Below are 16,783 nucleotides of genomic sequence, written 5' to 3'. Positions count from 1 at the left end.
ACTAAAAAAGGATATAGTGTTATCTTTTAAGAGGAAAAACTAGAACGCTGAGCCCTTTGGTTATCTTCCTTCTTTAAGCACTACTTTTAATCTCAATTTCCAGAGTTCCCAGTTGAATACAAACCTCTGTAACTTTCTGTGCCTCTGAAGCAACTCTTTGCACTGTTGTAAAACAAATGTTGAATTCCTGAATGATGGAAGGATACAAACTGTTGAAGTCCAGAAGCAAAATGAACTTATCATAAAAACCTGCAAGAAAAAAGCCCCATGTTACAAAAAGTCTTTTAAAAAAGTAGATTTGGCAAAACGCCATATTAGAAGTAATATATTATGAAACAATATACTATCCAGAGCTGTGAGGTAGACAAAAGGAAAAAAGGAGTCAACTACCACTCTGTAAAAATGACTTGGATTAGAGTGAAAAGTCAGGTCACAAAAGAAAAGGAAAGAAGAGATCCTGTCTCACCTTGAAACCCCAGCAGTCGCCAAAGTATGCCATTATTATAGGCAAACACCTTCCCATATCAATTACTTTAGACAAGTGCCATATCCATTTCCAAAAAACGCTGTTAAATTCTCCTTCAAGAAAGCATTCCTTCCCACCTACCCTCCACACCCCCACTCCCCAAATGTTTCATGAGCTATACCAGTGAGTGGTTGTACATTTTTTTTACAATCACACCTTCAGGGAATAAAACAGGCAGCCCATTTACCTGTACACAAAACTGCTAAGATCAGACAAGAGATGTACAAATAAATGTCAGCAGTGGAACGATCCACCCTTTTCACTTGGAAAGGGTGAACAGAAAGCTACTATATTTCTCTAGGACATTTACAAAGAGTTATCTTCACCTTGAGAAGAAACTGAATAAAAATAAATGTCCACAATTAAGACAATAATAACAACAGCAAGCATATATTGATAGCTTACTCTGTGTCTGGTACTATTATTCCTTAAATCTCTGTGTGGTATTTTTCTTGCTGTCATTTTAAAGAAAAGGAAACTGAGGCTTACAGACGCTAAAACAGGCAGCCCAAGAGCACACAGCCAGAATTCAAGGCCAGATCTATCTAACACCAAAGGACAAGTGATCTGTCTCATTACAACTCACAATAAAATCACTTTTGTCAAAAATGTCTCCTACTCAGAGTTCAAGTTACTTGATAAAACTGACATTCATTTCTGCACAACAATGTGAATACAGTTAACAACACTACTGAAGTACACTTAAAAATGGTTAAGATGATTTAAAAAAATTTTTTTAATCTTTTCTATCTCTGTTTACCACAAAACATCTTCTTTGCCATTCATGATTACAGGAAACAATTATTCTCTTGTTAAAGTTCAATTTGGTAGTTACTGCCTGTACTTTAACTTTGCTGTCCAATTGCACTGGCCCTCGCACGCTGGGCAGAGGCGGAGCCCAAGAGTAGATGGGAGGAGACAGAGGCGCTCCTACCACAGGACAAATAGGTTGGCAAACTGCACAGAGCAAATCCTCCAACCTACCCCCTTTTTGTACCACTCATGAGCTAAGAATAGTGTTTTATATCTTTAAATGGTCAAAAAAAATTTTTAAACACTATTTCAATGATACATGAAAATTATACAAAATTTAAATTTCTATGTCCATAAATAAAGCTTTCATGGAATACAGCAAAAAAAACACAAAAGATTCACATTAATTCCATGTTAGACTGGCAAACAAGATTTTCGCATGAACATAAGAAAATAAGGTCATTATGAAACCTATTCGCTAACCTACAAAACACAACTCAGGCCTTCTAGTTTCTCAAGCCTGGCTCTGCATTAAGTTCCTTAGCATCAGGGGCAAACTGAGCCGCTGCGTTGCCTTACCAACTTTGGGGTCCAATACCAAGCCTCCAGAATAAGCTGCCTTCTTACGTCCTTTTTTGTATTTACTGGTATCTCCATCAATGTCTTCATCTTCATCTCCCTAATATCAAATGGAAAGATAACTTCACCAGCCAGCAACTAATGGACCAATTTAGAAGGTTTATGATCCCCCCGACCTTTCCAACTGCAGTACACAGTTCTATCTAACATTCTTTACTTTTAGTTAGTGGTCCTACCTCTAAGGAAAGACAGTTATTGTAATATTTTCATGAATCCTAATGAATGCCAAGCATGGTAGTTACCGAAACAAACACTATATCTGAGTTGATAAGTATGCAAATTCTACTTTAAAATATTTTTGAATTCACAGAACTTCACATTTTAAAATCAATGGACAGGGCTTCCCTGGTGGTGCAGTGGTTAAGAATAAAATCCGCCTGCCAATGCAGGGGACACGGGTTCGAGCCCTGGTCCAGGAAGATCCCACATGCCATGGAGCGACGAAGCCCGTGCACCACAACTACTGGGCCTGCGCTCTAGAGCCCGTGAGCCACAAGTACTGAAGCCCACGCACCACAACTACTGAAGCTTGCACACCTACAGCCCGTGCTCTGCAATAACAGAAGCCACCGCAATGAGAAGCCCATGCACCACAATGAAGAGTAGCCCCTGCTTGCCGCAACTAGAGAAAGCCCACGTGCAGCAACGAAGACCCAACGCAGACAATAATAAACACATAAATTTTTTAAAATAAAATCAATGGACACTAAAAATTCAACTATTCATATTATGCAAAATTTGAGATTCTAAGAGTCCTCTTAAATTCATTACTCTAACATTCATGATGTAAAAACACAAAATATTTTATATAGATATTATCATTATTCTCATTATTAATATGGATACCTTAAAATAAGTATGTCCATATAGTGAAAATTCTTTCCCAAGTAGTTTATTAATAGCCAACATTCAATACCTCAGCAGACATCAAACTCCTATAAGTTAATACTTCCTTTACTAATTTTGATAATGTGCATAAAACAAGCAAATATAAGAACCTGAGTCATTTTAACATTAAACTCCCATTCTGAATCAATTACTATCAGTGCTGATAAAACAGTAGCTAAGTTCTACTTCTAGTGTGATGGAGGCCACTTCAGAAACCTGATTGTAGTGACCTTAATCCTACTAGAATATAAAAATGAAACAATGCAACACAAAAATAAAGGCTTATGGGTTCAAGGAAATAAATGGTTCAACTTGCATCTAAGTTTGGGTAGGGCTAACGAGGCAAAACACTTTCCAGGTATGGTCACCCATCAGAGAGGCCTAATGCCTCCCTCAAAGAATTTCATATTTCACAAATAATTTTTATCTGTATAGAGAAACGTAAAGAAGGAAATGACCACACAAAAACAACAGAACAAATGTGACACAGTTTCTACAGGGAATTAATTATTTGGGGAGCAGATACTATCACAGCACAAAAAAACCCAAAAAACAGCTACCTAGATAATAAAAGGGGGGGATAAGAAAAAGCAAAACACTATACAATTTTGGACCCACCGGTTTTTGCTGAGGCTTTCTGAAAATCTGCTTGTCAGGCACAATATAGTTGTTTTCATAAAATGCATGAAGCAACAAGAACTCATTACGCTCGGATCGTCCACCCATCAGTGTCCTAGACTGTTAAAGAGAATTTTTTTTTAAAAAACTTGAGCTCAAAACCAGAATAAACAAAAGCAACTTCGAGTTGCTAGATTTAATCATAGCACCTCCTTCAAAAATCACTCATCATAACAAGGGCTGTTTTAAAAAAAAAAAAAGGTGCTAAATTATTTCTAGCAGTTTCTTTAAGCATTATGGTTAAAAGGAGACAAAGAGCTTAAAATACTGACAACTTGGGCTATTTCTTTACTCCCAAATGGACCATTCCACAAATCAGACACATCCAGATGTCAGAGATGATCCTTATGTTCGTCCAAATTTCAACATACTGCACCTGGCTTTCCTCCCCTTCTCCCAAGCAGTTCTTCATTTTACAAAAGAAGCCCAGCTTTCAGAATACAAGTTACTTATTTTATAAGCATGCATTTAGACTCATTATCATATAACAACTACCCCCAGAAAACACTGGATCCAACAGGAAATGCTTTTTCCCCCTTTCTATGTTAAATTTACCATAATGTTCCCAGCGATGTTAGTGATCTGCAATGCTAATGGAAGAACATTTAGCTCACACATGATCTGCAGAATGAACCTGGCATCTTTCCAGGTGTGTTCCAACAGGTACAACAGATGAGAAGAGTTACTGTACAGAAAAGAAAGAATGAAACAGAATCAAGTAATTAAAAGAAACAATGATTATAATCATAACTTCATAAACTATCACAAAAAATTTTTGGTATAAGTTAACTTCAGAGCAACGGCACCTCGGCTTTGGAAACAATTTAAAATAAGGTCAGTATGAAATGAGGAATTCATTCATACCATTGGTCCCAATCAATGCCCTTCTCTAAAACACACAAAAAATCCCACAAAGATACAATCTGAAAACTTCCTAAATTCTTTCATTCATCCATCCATTAAATACATATTACATACCCACTCCGTGCCAGGCATTGTTCTAGATGCTGGCTGTGACCAAAACAGACAAAAATTCCTGTCCTCATGGGGGAGACAGAATATAAATTAAAAATTTAATATGTGATATGTTATACAACACTAAGCGTTAAGAAGAAAAACTAAGAAGCAAAGGGAATATCAAATGTCAGGAGCACAGACAAATTTTAGTTAGGGAACTGAGAAAGAGTTCACTGAGAATAAAAACCTGCAGGAGGTGAGAGAGCAATCCTTGTGGATGGGTTATCTCTGAGAGAAGAACATTCCAGGCAGACAAAACAGCACATTCAAAGGCCCTGAGCTGAGCATAAATCTGGCAGTCCTAGTACCAAGGAGACCAATGGCTGCAACAGAGAGAATGATGGGGAAAAGTAGAAGATAAGGACAGAGCTAACGGCAGAGAGACCCATTGTATAGGACCTTGTAAATCGAAATATGTACTTTGGTTTTTACTCTGCATGAAACAGAAAGTCATTAGGAGATTGTAAGCAGAGTGCCATATCTAACTTTAGCACGGTGACTCTGGTTCCTGGGTTGAGAACAGACAGCAAGGAGTCAAGGGCAAAAGCAAGGAGACCAGTGAGGAGGCTAATACAAGAAAGACCCAGTGACCCAGAAGAAAGAGGTTGGTGGCTTGGACCAGGGTGGGTCCAACAGAGGGGAAAAGAAGTGGTCAGATAGAGACATATTTTGAAGATGAAGCTGACAGGATTTCCCAATGCATGGAACATAAGATGTCAGAGAGAGGAATCATAGACGCCTCAGAGGTTCTGGGCTGAGGATGACTTTGGAGGTTTCCAGCGATACTGGAAAAATAAGAGGAACCTAGAGGAGAAGGTCAGGAGCTCAGTTTTGGAACAAGCTGAGTTGGAGGTTCATGTCAGACATTAAGTAGAACAGGCAGGTGGAGACATGAGTCTGGAATTCAGGGAAGAGAGGTCTAAGCTGAGGATATGCTGGCGGGAGGCATCGGCACCATGTGGTATTGAAATTCCTGCGACTCAACGAGATCACCCAGGGAGGGAGCGCAGTCAGAAAGAGAAGCAGTCTGAGGACTTGGGAGGAACAGGCAGAAAAGAACGAGAAGTGGCCAGAGGGGTAGGAGAAATTTTAAGAAATAATCAAGCACAAAGTTTCTGTTACGCAAAATGAGTAAGTTCTGGAAATCTAATGTACAGCAACGTGGCTACAGTTAACAATACTGTATCGTATACTTGAAATCTCCTAAGAGGGGTAAATCTAAAGTGTCCTCACCATAAATAAAAAAACAAAAGAAAAGAAAAGAAAAGAAAAAAATAGTGATCGTGTGAGGTGATGAATAGGTTAATTAGCTTGACTGTGAGGATTATTTCACAATGTATATCAAACATCAAGTTGTACCTTAAATAAAATACAATTTTTATTTGTCAATTTGACCTCAACAAGGCTGGAAAAAAGAAATAATCAGCAATATCTCCAAATAATTGAATGACTTCTCAGATTTTATATTTCTAAAATATTTGCATTAATTTCTGAATTAATGAATTAAGGGCAGAAACCTAAATATCACATCAATTTCCAAACTGCTCTCAGGAAGCATCAAGATGGTGTTAAATGAGGGAGATATTATGATAAAATTAGAATAATTCAAAAAGCAAAATAATTCAAATTACTCAAGTAATGGAGATGGTGATGCTGACATGAAGAGAGACAATTTCCCCTTCGTAACACCACAGGCTCCTGTCCCTCCAGCCTAAGGATGATTCTGGTGTCTTGCTGTTGTTAATTTCAAGACAGACAAATTCTGAAGCATGCAGGATCATACCTGTACATATTTCGTACATTTTCCATTGGGATTACAACCCTTTCAGTTTTCAGAATCTGTTGAACAAGTTCAGACAAATGGTAGCTTTTACAACGAATCAATTCCTTTGCTGAAATTTCCACATCACAGATCATTCGGCCACAGGTAGCATTTCTTTCACCAAATCCACTCCTGCCCTACAAGGGGAGGACAAAAAGCAAATCCCATGGAAGAACAGACACTGAGAACATTTCATTCTAACTTGCTTTGAGGCTAGCCCCCAAAATTATAATGATGAAACTCTCATTCTTCCATTCATGCATTCATTCAGTCATCAATCAAATATTTTTGAACACTGACTACATATCTGACACTGTTCCAGGCACTCAGAATATAGGGATATAGCGGTGAGCAAAACAGAAAAGATTCCTGATCTCAATTGAAATATACAATAAAAAAAAGAAATTATATAGTTTTAGGAGATCATTAAGTACATGGAAAAGAGAAAATAGAACAGGGTGAGGGGAACAAGGAATTTGGGGGGACTACATCTTAAATACAGTGATCATATAGACCTCACTGAGAAGATGCCATATAAAGAACCCTGAAGGGGGTAAGGAGTTAGCAAAGCAAGTGTTTGGATGAAGTGTTAATAACAACTCTATCGCCATAAAGATATGAATAGGAAAAGAAGCAAGAGCACTGGCCCCCAACTCCAAACTGTAGCAGCAGAATCCTCTGGAGAGCATTATAAAGGTACAGAGTCCTAAGTTCTCTGATGAGGCAGCATGCCATTTTACTGATAGGCTTTAACTAAAATAAGATTTCAAGCGCTGAGCACTGTCAGGTTTAGGAAATGAAGGTGCTTCATCCAAAACCACCTCAACCTCCCTTCAGTGAAGCAAGCAGGTAGAATGAGAAGTGACAAGCTTTACAAGAGTCAGACGGGGCCTGGGTTCAAAATTTTAGTTCTTCCCTTTACTAGCTCTAAGATCTTGAACAAGTTCTGCCACCCCTGTGAGAATGTGCAATAAACCTGGAGCTGCTGTGAGAGAGAATGAACACAGAAGGCATGCTGCCCGTTGCCTTCTTACATACTCTGTGTCTGCTCCCCTCCCCCAACCCCCGTTCCTCCTTCCCATCTCCTTCCTTAACGAGAACCCGCAACTCTGCTCTTAGGGATGCCCAAGTGGAGCTAACAAACATGTGCTGTCTCTAGATTCTAAGAGCTGATTTTTAAAACTACCAGTGGTTTTTACCAATAAAATGCTGAATTGAAAGGAAAAGGTGTTTAGTGCCAAAGTTAAAATGTCCTATCGTAAGGCAACAGATTCCTAGTCAAAGAAGCACAGGGTACCCCCTGGTAGCTACTTCATATAAAGAAGCCAAACAGAGAAGTTAAGATTTTGAAAATTATTATTACCCCAAGCTTTGGCATGTTGGATCGCTTCAGCCGACCTATCTTGGACCAGTAAGGAACTTTGCACACATTAATTCTCTGCAGTAGCACTTCCAGTTCAAACCCATAAATATTATGACCCTAGTCAGAAAAAGAAGGCAGCCAATAACATTATAAGAAACGCAAATTAGAGGATTTATCTTCATATGCATAGAATTTCTTTGCCCTTTCTTTTTCTGGTCTCTAATTGAAGGCATCATGAGCTTACCTCCGATTGGGGTCCTTTCTTCTTCAGGAATTTATTCATCAGCAGCATTCATTAGCCTTGACATTAACAAGGCTGCTAAGCAGATTGCTGGAATAAACTTTATTTTATCCTAATTGATGCAAAGTTCATATGATGTCTTTTAATTTGCAACTCATGCTTCACAGTCTCATGCAAATTTTAATGTCCCATACTTTTTAGGTGATCGGTAAAAGCTGTATTCAAACAATTTCATCTTACTTCCTTAAAAAACCAAGAACCCAGCTATGTTGCGTGACAGTTTACATAGACTTCTTAGAAAACGGAGGAAGTGCATCTAGTTTCTTCCTAAAGAATTGAGTTCAAACACTACTGATTTAGACTCTTAATCAATGTGCAACTAAATAAACATATACTATCACTCCATACTTCAAGTAAGAAATTTGCTAAAAACATGGAAACAAAACTATCCCGAGTAAAAAAATCTCAAAAATATTACCAAATTTTCCATGTCTGTAATGATAATTCCCATCATGTGAATTATGTTTATTCTAGTAAGCTAAACTAGATGAAGTTTAAAATAAATTAATAAACAGATTTACTTGTCACTAATTTTAATTAAAAATATATACCACTATATATTTATGGCAAGTTTGTCTATTAAACTAAGAGACCCAAAGGACATGAGGAAGTCTCATTTCCAAATTATCATGCCTGGGATTAGGGACTCAAACCCATGTCAGGATTCTCTCTTATTTCCGTTTGGATTTCTCACAAAGTCTTGGCTCTTACACCCTAGAGCAGGCCAGCTACCCTAGACTCCAAGATATCTCCTTGGGGTCCAAGAGAGAGACTACTAGTGGAGACTGGGTGAGGGCCTGGTGCTGAGCCAGAGCACCACAGGAGGGCACTGTGGATAGAATCTTCCCAGCACTTTCAAGATGGCTCCTGAAATACTGTAAGGGAAGTGGGTGCAGAGACACTGGTAACAACCTACAGGCTCTCAGTACTTTGGCTACACCATCTTCCAGAGAGGTGTCCAAGAGCAAAAACGAACACAGAAATATACGGCAAACATTTTTCACAAGGCTTCAATGTAACCAAATTACCAATATTACACTTAAAATATAGGTATTTATATGCTACTTCCCTCCAAAAAACCCAAAAGCACAAAATAATTTGATTGGTCCGTTAACCCAGAAAAAAAGACAAAAGGAAGAACTCCTTGATAGGAGTCTACAAACTAAGGAAGGCTAGAGGAAACACAAAGCAAAATGTTGCTTTAGGACTCTTCGGAACTGTGGCAAAGACAACTCAATGAATTATTACCTCTTACTATTTAGTAGGAGCATATTCAGTCATCAAGAGAAAAAAAGACTCCTAGCCACGAGCTCCCAAAGGAATATGTCAGAGATCCACTGAGCTCATAAAATTAAAATACTTACGCTTTGGGGATACGCACCAAACCAAGGGAATTCACTCCTGTGACATTATACTGCTGGGCCACAAAGCCAAAATTTTAGAGCTATTAACAGTTGACATGAGTTGACTTACTTCTGGGCTGTTCTCTAACTGTAAATAACAGGAGTATCCTAAACTTCAACAGTAATTCATGAGTTGCTTTTCTATTAGAGGGGAAAAAAAAGTATCTTGTAGTAGGTTGGGGTTTTTTCTCCTTTCTGTTAGGAGAAAGTATAGCAATTCCCACCAGTCCACAGGGTTACTTCACTCTGAAAAGATTCTCCACTGCTCAAAAAGTACCAATCAAGTCACACTGAAAAGAACTATGGAATGAAGATCTTCCCCACAACATGGTCAAACATCTACTCACCACAATGATATCAGGATCAATTTTGTGAATTTTTGCAAGGAAAAAACCTAGCAGTGTTCTTTCTGTTGCAGCAACCTCAACCTTCACATTCTGTTAGATAAAAACATACCAGTCACTTATCTTTACTCTCAACTACTACACCTTGGCTCCTTGTTCAAGCAGGATAAGATTTCTTAGGGTTAAAAGAAACCATCCATTTCAAAATTAAATGCAGCAATGAAATTCCTGATTCTAGATTTCACAGTAATAGTTGCACAAAATCTCTGAGGAGCTCATTCAAGTAATAAGCATGTGAATGAAGTAAAATTTTAAGCGCTGAGCACTATCGAGTGCAGAAATGTCCCTCCATAGGGACACGCTTGTGTACCTGGACACATTTTATAGCATCTGAATCAGAGTACCTATCAAAAACATTACTTACTTTCCTATATAATCCCTGGTAGACTTTGTTGTTTATGTATTTAACAAATAAAGAGGTCCCAAGGACTGTATAAACTAATCCCAAATAGTGTTGTAAAAACCCATAAATAAGAAACTAGACTAAAAACAAACATACATGTAAGAATTAAGTTAAGTGTCTTAAATAAAACCTAACCTATCTACACACAAAAGGTGTCCACTTGGATTACTCAATATAAATCAGGTATTCAAAAGATCCACTCTTATTAAGACTCTTAAAATGCAGTTGATGGCTATGTTTTCTACAACTAGCTCAGGTTTAAAAAATATCAGTTTGACTCTAATGGAATTTTCCAAGGTCGTTTTACTTACTAATTCAGGGCACTTCACAAATAATAGCCTGATCCAATAGTACCCCCAGACTACTGGACTTCTCAAACCAACTTAAAGTAAGTGGAACCTGATAAGGTTGCTAACTTTTAATTTTGGCAAGTGAAGACATTAAAAAAAAATTTTTAAACCTACACATTTACCAATTCAGGCATTTCATAAAAGAAAAAACGTACTCTCCAAAAATAAAATTCTTCATAATGAATACATTTACTTTTATGAAAAACTCACATTATACTACTCCCCGCCCCCATTTTTATTAAGGACTCGTGAAAACTTCTTCATGGAGTATACTGGGAGTTTAGAGATCACTGATCAATTATAGCCAGCCCTCATCAACCTTCCCAATATATGTCACCTTTAATATCCACAGCATTCTCAACTTCTCTTGACTTCCTTCAAGTTAGCGGGGTGGGGGTGGGGTGGGCTTTAGCCAGTACTTTCCCAAAACAGTAATCATGTGATCATGCAATTTTGGAAAAGCTTCCAATTAAGTTATCTGAAGGAGGGTTTGAGACCACCCATCTATTAATAAAGTGTCAAATCCCATTATTTCCAGGTGGTGAAACATTTAAACATTGTTAAATAACGTTTCTAGTTTTAAACTTCTAATACATATTTAATGGGTTAATGCCACAGTCCAATCTAACAAGAATAGATCTAATAAATTAACATATAAAATAGCGTATTTCTACTAATCCACAGCATTCTCCTTTTCTCTTTTTAAACAAATACATATTTCATATTTAAAAGGAATAAACAGTGAGTTCTTTACCTTTTCCTTAATGCCTTCTTTAAAATCATATGGAAAAATACAATCCTTTGGTTTAGACACAACTGTAAAAAGGAAGAAAATAAAGATTCCAACACCCATCTTAGTCCAATTTCAAGTACACATACACTGCAAGTTTCTGAATGGAAACCATCTTAAATATAAATAAATTCCCCTTGATCTCTAAATAGTTGCCAAAACAAACTACATATCCTAAAATTCATATGGAACCACAAAAGACCCTGAAGAGCCAGGGCAATCTTGAAAAAGAAGAACAAAGCAGGAGGCATCACACTCCCTGATTTCAAACTATACTACAAAGCTACAGTAATCAAAACGGTATGATGTTGGCCTAAAAATAGACATACAGAGAGCCCAGAAATAAACCCATACATAACATGGTCGATTAGTTTATGACAAAGGAACCAAGAATATACAATGGAGAAAGGAGAGTCTCTACAAAAAATGATGTTGGGAAAACTGGACAACCACACGCAGAAGAATAAAACTGGACCATTATCTTACACCATACACAAAAAACTAACTCAAAATGGATTAAAAACTTGAACATACTGGTGGAGCAGTGGTTAAGAATATGCCTGCCAATGCAGGGGACACGGGTTCGAGCCCTGGTCCAGGAAGATCCCACATGCCGCAGAGCAACAAAGCCCATGTGCCACAACTACTGAGCCTGTGCTCTAGAGTCCGTGAGCCACAACTACTGAGCCCACATGCCACAACTACTGAAGCCCGCACGCCTAGAGCCCGTGCTCTGCAACAAGAGAAGCCACCGCAATGAGAAATGCGTGCACCGCAACGAAGAGTAGCCCCCGCTCGCCGCAACTAGAGAAAGCCCGCACGCAGCAACGAAGACCCAACACAGCCAATGATAAATAAATAAATAAAAATAAATTTATTAAAAAAAAAAAAACAAACCTGAACATAAGATCAGAAACCATAAAACTCCTAGAAGAGGGACTTCCCGGTGGTCCAGTGGTTAAGACTCCATGCTCTCAGTGCAGGGGGCACGGGTCCAATCCCTGGTCAGGAACTAAGATCCTGCATGCCGTATGGCACGCCCCCCGCCCCCCAAAAAAAAGAAAAAAAAGAAAAACAACTCCTAGAAGAAGACATAGGCAGTAAGCTCCTTGACATCAGTCTTGGCAATGACTTTTTGGATTTGACGCCAAAACCAAAGGCATCAAAAGCAAAAATAAACAAGTGGGACTACACCAAAGTATAAAGTTCTGCACAGCAAAGGAAACCATCAACAAAATGAAAAGGCAACCTACTGAATGGGAGAAAATATTTGCAAATCATATATCTGATAAAGCATTAATATCCAACATATATTTTTTAATTTATACAATAAAAACAAACAACCTGATTAAAAAATGGGCAGAGGAGCTGAATAGACATTTTTCTAAAGACATACAGAAGGCCACCAGGTACAGGAAAGGGTACTGAACATCACAAATCATCAGAGAAATGCAAAACCACAATGAGATATTACCCACACCTGCTAGAATGGTTATTATCAAAAAGAGAAGAGATTAAAAAGTGTTGGTTGGAGAGGATGGAGAGAAAAGGGAAACCTTGAGCACAGTTGGTGAGAATGTAAACTGGTACAGTCATGGAACAGTCATGGAATTTCCTCAAAAACTTAAAAATAGAACCATATAATCCAGCAATTCCACTTCTGGGTATTTATCTGAAGAAAATGAAAACAGTAACTCGAAAACAGTAACTCGCCATTTGCAATAACAAAGATGGATCTAGAGGGCATTACGCTAAGAGAAATAAGGCAGAGAAAGACAAATACAGTATGATCTCACTTACATGTGGAATAAAAAAAACAGAAAAGAAAATGAAAAAAAATGAGCTCACAGATACAGACAACAGACGGTGATTGCGGGGGCGGTGCACGAAATGGGTGAAGGGGGTAAAAAGGTACAAACTTCTAGTTATAAAACAAATAAGCCTTGGGTATGTAATGTACAGCATGGTGACTACAGTTAATAACCCTGTACTGCATATTTGAAAGTTGCTAAGAGAGAATATCTTAAAACTTCTCATCACAAGAAAAGAAAAGTTTGTAACTATGGTGATGGATGTTAACTAGACTTATTGTGGTGATCATTTTGCTACATATACAAATATGGCATCATTATGTTGTATACCTGAAAGTCATACAATGTTACATGTCAATTATACCTCAATTTTTTAAAAGTTTAGAAGATTAAATCTAAAAAAAGAAGAATACCCAAGTACAGAACCCTAAGTTCCTACAATTGTTAAAGTTGCTTTGTTGAAACATTTGCTATCCATCTAAGTCAGAATGGAAGATATTTAAGTCTTTCCCAAAGGAAATCACCACCACCACCAAAACCTCAACCAGCATACAATGGAGGAACTCAGTCCAAACTTCTCAAAGTTAGGATAGTAAAGATGACCAAAGCTTCCCCCACTACACTCTCAACTCCTTGTCATTCACAGCAGCTGTTCATACAGTGACATACTCAGAGGAGGTAAATGTTGAAATGAGCTAATGACTCTCTCTTCCACATATTTTCCAAACTATTCTCAACATCACTTTGTTCTGTGTATTCAACCCAACTTAAAGGGTAAAACTTCACAAAAATAACACAACACCCACCCTCCCTTCTCTGCTTGCTTCCCTTGTCCCACTCTCCTAGTATCCAAGAAACCTGACAGGAGATGCTGCTCCAGTTAATCTCTGGTTCTGGGCTGGAAAAGAACCCGGGAAGCATAACACATCAATAGTGTTGTGCCCTTATTTTATTTTTTACAAAAAAATGATTATTTAACTGGCCAAGTTCTCAACATGCAATACGTCAGAATCCGTGGTGGAGACTGCCTCATGGCACGCAGAATTCTGTGGAATAGTTTCACCCACGGAATTGTATGCATAGCACAACCCAACTCCAACATGATATTACCATAACTCCTCCCAAATAGGTAAACATTTATTTATTCCTTGGCATCTTGCCTCATCACACAGAAAACTTTGGCCAGGCTTCTATAACAGGCTTTTAGGGTGACATCACGAAAAGAAAATAGTTACAGCATAATTTTGACCCAGAAAAAAACTACTCTACCACAATAGAGTAACCACTGGAACAGAGAAAAAGATATCAAACTGCCTCCCGACTTCTGCTCCTAGAAAAAAATTAAACAGCTGAATAGGAGCAACCAGTCCAATAAAACTTAGGGTCTACAACTGACCAAAAAAAAACTTCTTTAGCAAATAAAAACAAAAATAAACAAATGGGACCTACTCAAACCTAAAAGCTTTTGCACAGCAAAGGAAACCATAAACAAGATGAAAAGACAACCCTCAGAATGGGAGAAAAGATTTGCAAATGAAGCAACTGGCAAAGGTTTAATCTCCAAAATTTACAAGCAGCTCAGGCAGGTCAATATCAAAAAAACAAACAACCCAATCCAAAAATGGGCAGAAGACCTAAATAGACATTTCTCCAAAGAAGATATACAGATTGCCAACAAACACATGAAAGGATGCTCAACATCACTAATCATTAGAGAAATGCAAATCAAAACTACAATGAGGTATCACCTCACACCGGTCAGAATGGCCGTCGTCAAAAAATCTACAAACAATAAATGCTGGAGAGGGTGTGGAGAAAAGGGAACTCTCCTACACTGTTGGTGGGAATGTAAATTGGTACAGCCACTATGGAGAAAAGTATGGAGGTTCCTTAAAAACCTAAAAATAGAACTACCATATGACCCAGCAATCCCACTCCTGGGCATATATCCAGAAAAGACGAAAACTCTAATTCGAAAAGATACACATATCCCAGTGTTCATAGCAGCACCGTTTACGATAGCCAAGACATAGAAACAACCCAAGGGCCCACTGATAGACAACTGGTTTAAGAAGATGTGGTGTGTGTGTGTATACACACACACACACAAATGGAATGTTACTCAGCCATAAAAAGGAATGAAATATTGCCATTTGCAGCAACATGAATGGACCTAGAGAATATCATACAAAGTGAAATAAGTCAGAGAAAGACAAATATTATATGCTACCACTTATATGTGGAATCTACAAAATAACACAAATGAGTCTATATACAAAACAGAAACAGACTCACAGATATAGAAAACAAATTTATGGTTACTAAAGGGGATGGGCGGTGGTAGGGGGGTATGATAAATTAGGAGGATGGGATTAACAGATACAAACTACTATACATGAAACAGATTAGCAACAAGGACCTACTGCAGAGCACAGGGAACTAGAGTCAATATCCTGTAATAACCTATAGTGGAAAAGAATCTGAAAATAGATATATATTATATATAACCGAATACTTTGCTGTACACCTGAAACTAACACAGTATTATAAATCAACTATACTTCAATTAAAAAAACCTTCTTTAACAACATGCACTAAGTATCTTAAAAACATTTTTTTAAGTTACTGATCCAACAGCTGGAGAAAAAGCAAGAAAAATAAAAATTAAGCCATTAATAAACCAGCTAAAAAAATACATACCACAGAAGTGTGAGTGAAAGGGAGGCCGTGGGGGTGCTTTATCTAGTGCGAAGCTGTGATGCACCAACGCTGCCACAGCAATAATCTGCCAAGAAAGGAGAAGAAAATCACTTATCAGATACCTACTATGCAGTCTGCATTCTCACCACAACCAGCGAGAATAGAAAAAGATACAGATTTTAATCCGTAAGACTACGTTAACTTTTTATTACGGAAGTATTTAAACAAATAAAAAATAGAATAATAAACTCAGCTCTCATACACCGATCACCCAGCTTCAATCATCAACTCATCAACAGCCCTACCCCACATTATTTTGAAGCAAAACGCATACCTATCACTTTATCCAGAAATATGTCAGCAGGTATCCCTAACCAAAGTTTCTCAACCTTGGCACTATGGACATTTTAGGCCGAATAATTCTTTGTTGTGGTGCTGCCCTGTGCATTGTGGGACGTTTAGCAGCATCCCTGGCTGCCAACAGCACCGCTCCCCACTCCCCAGTCTCCAAGTTGTGACACCAAAAATGTCTCCAGACATGGCCAAAAACCCCTTGAGGGTTAAAATCTCACCAAATTGAGAGCCATTACTTTAAAAGATGAAAAGTTTTTAAAATGCAGTACAATCATCTCAGCTAATTCAATTAACAGTGTTTCCTTGAAATCATTAAACATCCAGGCAGGATTCAAATTCTCATGTTTTCCCAACTATCTCAATTTTATTTACCAAATAAGTCCGTACTTTGCAACTGGTTCATATGTTAAACTAAGTACAACTCCTCCCCATCTATTATTTCTTGCAATTTATTTGTTGAAGAAACTGGGTGGTTTTGCCCCGTAGAGTGCCCCCCCAGTATAGACTCTGCTGCTTGTATCCCAATAATGTCATTTAACATGTTCCTCTGTTTCTGTACTGCCTGTATATTCATACGTAGA

At 37.9% G+C, this 16,783-nt stretch overlaps 1 protein-coding gene and 1 non-coding gene across 2 annotated transcripts in view; both read right to left on the bottom strand.

Annotated features, from left to right (window-relative positions):
- Window positions 1-16,783, bottom strand: part of POLA1 (DNA polymerase alpha 1, catalytic subunit) — a 295,898-nt gene that overhangs the window by 244,793 nt on the left and 34,322 nt on the right. Inside the window, exons 16-24 of the mRNA XM_007181502.2 lie at window positions 15,849-15,933; window positions 11,302-11,363; window positions 9,738-9,827; window positions 7,687-7,803; window positions 6,285-6,460; window positions 4,040-4,169; window positions 3,425-3,544; window positions 1,859-1,958; window positions 125-249 (exon numbers count right to left, since the gene is read on the bottom strand). Coding sequence (XP_007181564.2) covers window positions 125-249; window positions 1,859-1,958; window positions 3,425-3,544; window positions 4,040-4,169; window positions 6,285-6,460; window positions 7,687-7,803; window positions 9,738-9,827; window positions 11,302-11,363; window positions 15,849-15,933 — 1,005 coding nt within the window. The remainder of the gene's footprint in view (window positions 1-124; window positions 250-1,858; window positions 1,959-3,424; window positions 3,545-4,039; window positions 4,170-6,284; window positions 6,461-7,686; window positions 7,804-9,737; window positions 9,828-11,301; window positions 11,364-15,848; window positions 15,934-16,783) is intronic.
- Window positions 756-885, bottom strand: LOC114237876 (small Cajal body-specific RNA 24). The gene has a single exon (XR_003623342.1). It is a non-coding gene; the product is annotated as a small Cajal body-specific RNA 24 (non-coding RNA).

Source organism: Balaenoptera acutorostrata, chromosome X (assembly GCF_949987535.1).
Source record: "Balaenoptera acutorostrata chromosome X, mBalAcu1.1, whole genome shotgun sequence".
Classification (NCBI taxonomy): Eukaryota; Metazoa; Chordata; class Mammalia; order Artiodactyla; family Balaenopteridae; genus Balaenoptera; species Balaenoptera acutorostrata.
Note: the sequence above shows the minus strand (reverse complement) of the source record. Positions and strands in the feature narration are given on the sequence as shown.